General features: G+C 53.8%; 1 protein-coding gene across 4 annotated transcripts in view; it reads left to right on the forward strand.

The window, feature by feature from the left end:
- The first annotated feature begins 264 nt into the window (after positions 1–264).
- The window catches only part of med11 (mediator complex subunit 11), a 64,315-nt gene continuing 57,820 nt past the window's right edge, over positions 265–6,759 (forward strand). Inside the window, exons 1-3 of one of the 4 annotated variants that reach the window (XM_048620177.1) lie at positions 362–634; positions 4,697–4,827; positions 5,897–6,075. In XM_048620177.1, the coding sequence (XP_048476134.1) occupies positions 550–634; positions 4,697–4,827; positions 5,897–6,037 (357 nt within the window). In that variant the 5' untranslated portion in view covers positions 362–549 and the 3' untranslated portion in view covers positions 6,038–6,075. Of the gene's footprint in view, positions 635–4,696; positions 4,828–5,896; positions 6,076–6,759 lie in introns of those variants that run through there. The other 3 variants (XM_048620173.1, XM_048620175.1, XM_048620176.1) reach the window with 3 other exon arrangements.

Raw genomic sequence — 6,759 nt, forward strand, 5'->3', positions numbered from 1 at the left:
CTCTCTGTCAGTTACAATGTTCCCATTGGTTACTCTCTGTCAGTTACAATGGTTCAGTCGGATACACACTCTTCCAGTTACAGTATTCCCATTGGTTACACTCCCTGACAGTTACAATGCTCCCATTGGTTACACTCCGTGTCAGTTACAGTGTTCCCATTGGTTACACTCCCTGTCAGTTACAATGTTCCCCCGGTTACTCCGTCAGTTACAATGCTCCCATTGGTTACACTCCGTGTCAGTTACAGTGTTCCCATTGGTTACACGCCCTGTCAGTTACAGTGTTCCCATTGGTTACACTCCCTGTCAGTTACAGTGTTCCCATTGGTTACACTCCCTGTCAGTTACAGTGTTCCCATTGGTTACACTCCCTGTCAGTTACATTCGGCTCTGGGTGAGTTTCTCGGGCTCTCTGGGTGAGGCGCTGTTGTTGGAGCTTCCTGTGCCTGCTATTTCCTCGCTGCCGCCCATTGCTGCTCTGTCTGGGTTGATCCTGAGTCCGGTACTGAGCCAGATCCCATCCCTGATCCCTCCACTTCACCGCACGCCATGGGGACCTACGGACCGGCTAACGAGAAACTCCGGAACCTGGAGGAGATCGAGAAGGAGATCGCCATCATCTTGCAGACTGCAGGTAGGAGAGAGGGAGAAGGTGGGAAAAGAGAGAGAGAGAGAAAGAGAAAGAGAAAGAAGGGGGTGGAGGGTGGTATGAGGGATTGGGGGGGTTAACTGGAGAGAAAGATGGGAGGGTGGTAAATGGACTGGAGGGAGAGAGGGATAGAGAAAAGGGGTGAGGAAAGAGAGAGGGAATTATATATAAGAGAGAGATAGAGAGAAAGAGAAAGAAAGGTAGATGCACTGAGAGAGCTAGAGAGATGGTGAGGAAAGGGGAAGGTGGGGTGAGAGAAAGGGGAAGTAGAGAGGAGGAGAGAGAAAGGAGAAGATGGAGAGAAGGGGAGAGAGGGAAAGTAGAGAGAGCGAGACGGGTAAGATGGATAGAAGGGGAGAGGAATGGAAAGTCGGGAGACGGGGTGAGATGGAGGGACAGGAGACAGAGGAGGGAATGAGAGACGGGGGTGTGTGACAGAGAGTGGTTATAGGAGGCAGGAAAAGGGAGCAGAAAGACCAATTTAGGTAAGAGGAGGAGGAGATCGAGAGGAGGAAAGTGTGTGTGTGTGTGTGTGTGTGAGAGAGAGAGAGGGGGGTGAAAGGAAAGAAAAGGAGAGTAGAGGAGGGGTGGAATGGTGTGAAGTGAGGGGTGAGGATAAGGCAGGGGGAGGAGAAGGAGATGGAGGGAGTGGAAAGAGAACAAGGAGGAGGAGGATGTGAGAGAGGGGTGGCTGAAGGAGGAAAGCAGTGGGTTAGACGGGGATATGTGAGGAGTGGAGGGAAGAGAGGAGGAGGCACAGAGCAGCAACGCAATGAGGGAGTGAGTAGGAGAGACAGGAGGGAGAGGCCTGGCCATTCCTGGGGAGCTGTGTGAACTCTTGCTGTGTAATGTCCCCTCAGGCAGAGCACCCCATCCCAAATCCCTTCTGAATGTCTGTCCTAAGTCCAATAGCCCTGGGGCACTGAGGACAAATGCCGTTGCATTCTCCCCAGGTTACAAACCTGGGTGAGAGAGCGTTCGAGGCTTCCTGGCCTGAATGTATGGGATAGGAGCAGGAAGGGACCATTCGGTCTGCTCTACGACCCAATAAGATCACGGCTGGTTGCTTTTCTGTCTGTTCCCCAGCACCCTCAACTCTTTTCATTGATTGGAGATCTGTCTAACGCCACATATTCAGTGAGCCATGGGGGAGGAGAACTCTTAAACCCAGGCAGAAGAAATTCCTCCTCATCTCCGTCTCAAATTGGAGATTCCGGATTTTAAAACAGTGCCCCTCCCCCATGATGGGAAATGATCCCTCACCTTCTGCCCTGCCAAGGCCCCTCGAGAGACCAATTTGTTTCTCGAAAGTTGCTTCAGAACCCCATTGAGTCCCTGCTCAAACTTTCCTCATCAGACAAACTCATTCATGCCCGGGGAAACACACTTGCCTTCATTGCTCAGTCCTTTGAGCTATAGGAGTTGGGACATCATGCTGAGGTTGTACAGGATGTTAGTGAGGCCTCTTCTGGAGCACCGTGTCCAGTTCTGGTCGCCCTGCTATAGGAAGGATGTTTTTAAGCTGGAGGGCGTTCAGGAGAGATTTACCAGGATGTTGCTGGGTACGGAAGGTTTGAGTGATAAAGAAAGGCTGAATAGGCTGGGATTGTTTTCACCGGAGCGCAGGAGGCTGAGGAGTGAGGCTAGTATCCCATCATCAAGTCAAAATTTATTTACTAATGCACAATGCGCTGGCTGTGACCAGCCTGGACTGAGGAGATTCTAAATCCCTGGTTATATTTTTCGTTGTTTCCCTTTTTTCTTATTTTTCTTTATTTTCTTCCTTTTTTTTTCTTTTTTCCTTTTCCTCTTTTCTCCTTTTTTCTTTTTCTCCTTCTTCACTTTCTTCTTTTCTTTTCAATTTTCTCTCTGCTTAAAACCCTTGTTGTGTGTGTGTGCAGGCGTGAGACACAGTAAGAACACCAGCTCAAATAACTTTATTAACATACCACCAGCAGGAAAGACACCCATGTGTCCAAGAAACCAGTAGCAAACAGAGCTCCCTGGGTGGGGTCAATGTCTACGTGAACAAAAAAGTGAAGGGGAAGGTAGGGATCAAAATCAAAGTGGAATTGGAGGACACCCAACACCCTGCAATGCCCACCTCTCGCGAAAGGATTTGAGAGTATTGGAGGATGTTGCGTGTTCCTTTTCCAGGGAAACCTGGGCGCAGACGTAGCCATGGAAAAGGGGCAGGCTGTTGGCATTAATGACCCCTCCACTGCCTGGACCTATGAGCGGCTGGGAGCAGACCCACAGGGAGATCCTGCCCGTTCCCCTCTCCCAAAGATCAGGAGCGTGGGGGCTGAAGTGTAAGTTTAAAAAAAACACAAAAGGAAGGTCTTTAAGATCATGACAAAGGGAGCGCAAGTGCCCACACCCAATACAGACACGGCCCACCGACGACACGGCGCCACAAAACAGACAATTGGGCTGGGAGTCTGTGAATTGCTGCAATTTGAGGTTACATAGGACTGCTGCGTGCAACACCCCCATCCCTCCCCCAAGGCCCCCGCGTGAAAGCGGGGAAGACCCCTGCGTAGAGAGCCCTCCACTGGGCATCCCCCCCTGCCGCCCGGTGACACGGTGGACGGAGGAGAAGAGGTGGACAGCGTGCAGCAGCATTCTGTACAGGGCCCCACCATTTACGCGTCTTTGAAAGACGCAAAATTAAAATTCCGGAGGGCGCTCGGCTTGTGGGGACGCAGGCCCCCGGGGGGGGACACGGGATCTTGGGGCCGATTTGAAATTCCATCCGGGGCAGGGGTGCCCTTAAATGGGATCCCACCGCACACCCAAGCACCCTCCAAGTGGGTCACAACGCTGTGTCTGGGCACCATCGGCTTAAGGCGCCCAATGATGGTGTGGACAATCCCTGGTCATGTTGGTCAGCCAGGAATTCCTGATTGGCTGAGGTTAACAACCCCAAACAAGGATTTCGTAGTCAACAAGCTCCAATCAGTACAGCTTGGGGGGGTGACCTTATAGAGGTTTATAAAATCATGAGGGGCATGGATAGGGTGAATAACAAAGGTCTTTTCCCCAGGGTCAGGGGGAATTCAAAACCAAGGGGCTTATTCTTAAGGTGGAAGGAGAAAGATTTAAAAATGACCTGAGGGGCAACTTCTTTACACAGGGAGTGGTTCATGTGTGGAATGAACTTCCCGAGGAAGTGGTGGATGTGGATACAGTTACAACGTTTAAAAGACATTTGGAAAAGTACGTGAATAAATAAACGTTTGGAGTTCATGGTCCAAGCGCAGGCAGGTGGGAGTAGTTTAGTTTGGGATTATGGTCGGCGTGGACTGTTTTGACTGAAGGATCAGTTTCTGTGAAGTTCCCCAAATTATTCCTGTTCCAAATGGGACATCCCACGTTGTTAAGCTCCCATGTGAGGAGGAACGAACCTACTCCCCTACCTTATCCACCTGAAATAGTCTTGTCCTGTTTCCTTCTGGCTGTCTACCTGGCTTCAGCACGCAAAGTGGGAGAGACTCCCTTACCTGCAACGCCAGGGTGACAAACTTAGCTCAATCAGCTCCGTTCACCTCCTCCCACACGCGCCCTGGGGCTGAATGGTTTCTAACCCTGTTCTTGTTCACTTTGGAAAGCGAACGGAGACAAAACGTATCTCTCACCCAGACTACTGCCTTGTCTCCTGTCGTGATCTCAGTTTGAGATTAGTCCCAGGAAATTGCATTTTAGTTTGTAGCGTGTTCCTCCTTTTTAAGTGCAGTTGCGGTTTCCATAAGGTGTAAAATTCCAGGGCGTTTTCTCTCCGCTGAACTCGAGAGTCAGCCATCTGTTTTTAGCTGGAGCAGTCCTCTTGCAAATGGACATTTGGGGTTAAAAGTTTGATGTGTCCACATTAAGACGCAAGACCTTTAGTGTTCAATTTCCCCTCAGAAGAAGCACCTTCCTAATCACATTAGCTTCATGTTTGAATGTACCATCTTCAGAGGGTTGATCTTCCCCAGGCTGAGTATCCTCACTCTGACCCCGTCTTCTCTCTCTCTCTCTCTCTCTCTCTCGTTCTGGGGCCGGCAGCCAATGTTATCCTGGAAATGTCGAAAGAGAAGCCAGCAGAGCGTAACCTGGATCGCCACGCCCTGCAATTCACAGCCTCTGTGCAGCGAGTCGAAATGGAGCTGTCCAGCCAGATCCGCTACCTCACCCAGGTAAGACCGGACGGGTTCCCTGTCAGGCTAAACTTCGACCGTCTCTCCTTGCACGCAGCGCCGGCCTCCTCGGGCTCCCCACAGCCAGGAACGGACTTCCCCCCCACACTCTTCCAACCTGTCCGTCAGCCCCTGGCTACCGCTCCCCCAGCAGACCCTCCCAAACGCTCCCATCCCCACGCCAACGCTCCCGTCCCCACACCAACTCCCTCTTCCAGCCTCAAACACTACCGCCCTCCCAATCCCTCCCCCGACACACAGCACTCCCAACAAACTCCTCCGCTACACCGCTCTCCCCCGCTCCTCTATCCCAATCCAGTACTACCTTCCATCACCTCCCTATCACCCCCTCCAGCCCCTACACCCCCGCTCCCTATCTCTGTAACCTCCTCCAGCCCCCTACACTCCTTGTAACCCCCCTCATCCTGCTATATCCCTCGAAAATCTCTGGGCTCCTTACTGTTGTACCAACTGGGGCAATAACCAGCCATGCATTCCCATCCTGAACAGACAGTGACTGCTCAGCCCATCCTATCCCTGATAGCTCTTGGAAATTGGTGTTGAAATCAGTTATACCCTTTCCCAACCACCTACAACTCCCCCCCCCCCCCCCCCCCCCCCCCCCCTCCCCCCCCTCCCCCCGCCCCCCCCCCCCCCCCCCCCCCGCCACCTCTGCCTCGCATACACCCCCTCCCAGAAGCGCGCGGTGACCGGCACGCTCAAGCGACCTCCCGTGCAGCCTCAATGAGAAGAACCTCAAAAGGGAGACAGCTTTTCGGATGAGTTTGGTACCTTTCGAGCGAAGAAAGAAACTTGCACTGTCTGGCCAATTCTGGGACTTTTCTATGCCTTCCCCCGTCCAGCCACCGGCTCCCTCCCTGCGTGCGCCGAGGGTAAACTGCATCGGTTAGGAGCAGCCAGGAGGCAAACGGCGCTATTGCAATGCAAGGTTCTCCTCTCCCTTTTTTTTGTCTTCTTGTCTACCCCCTCCCTGTCTCGCTCTTTTTCTCTCTCTTTCTTTCCCATCCTCCCCTGCACCCCACTCCCCCTCCAATCCCCCCTCCGCCAGGTCGCCACGGGGCAGCCGCACGAGGGCTCGAGCTATTCGGCCAGGAAGGATGCGCAGATGGCAGTGAACCGAGTGGAGTACACGCATGTCAAAGTCCGGGACCTTGCCAGGACCTGTGACCAGATGCTCGAGCAGCCGTGAACGGGAGGGCGTTGGCGCTGGGTGGGTGGGGGCGGGTGGGAGAGAGAGAGAGAGGAGGGAAGGGGATGTAGGGAAGGTGGGGTTTTTTTTCTCTGCTTTGGTTGGGGGAGAGTGGGTGGGGAGCAGTGAATCAGTTTGTAGCGAACCACTCTCCCTCCATCACACCTCCCCCCGCCCAACTTCACCATCAATCTCTACCTCCACCCCCCTCCCTGTCTTCCTGGATTCTACCCCCCTTCCCCTTCGAATCTGTTGTACAGTACAGAGCCCCCCTTCTCCTCCTCCCCATTGCCCCCTTCCAGCCCCCTTGCTGTTAAAACCCACCATTGGAGAGTGGGCGCTCCTTTGGGGGTGTTGGTAGGGGGGTAAGGTGGGAGCTGTATGGACTGGTCGCTGCCACGTTCTGTTTACCACTGTCCCCACCCTTCACTTACCCCACCCCCCCCCCCCGCCCCAGTTGGAGCACTGAACCCAGGGCTGATGATCGGGGAGATGGGAAGGGGAGGGGAGGGACTGGCCAGGAGGGCCTGAGGGTCCCTGTCTGAGCCCAGGCGGAGGGTCTGTGCCCTTGTGGGGGTCCTGGCTTGGTGGGCCGGGGGAGGGTGGGGTTGGGGGGTGCGTGGGGAGCAGCTCTATTTTTCAATAGGACCCTCCTGTCCCCTTGGTGATCTCTACCCTACTCCACCACACCCCGGAGCGCACAGGACCCCCCCCCCCCCCCC

This window comes from Rhincodon typus, chromosome 45, assembly GCF_021869965.1.
Source record: "Rhincodon typus isolate 14 chromosome 45, sRhiTyp1.1, whole genome shotgun sequence".
Classification (NCBI taxonomy): Eukaryota; Metazoa; Chordata; class Chondrichthyes; order Orectolobiformes; family Rhincodontidae; genus Rhincodon; species Rhincodon typus.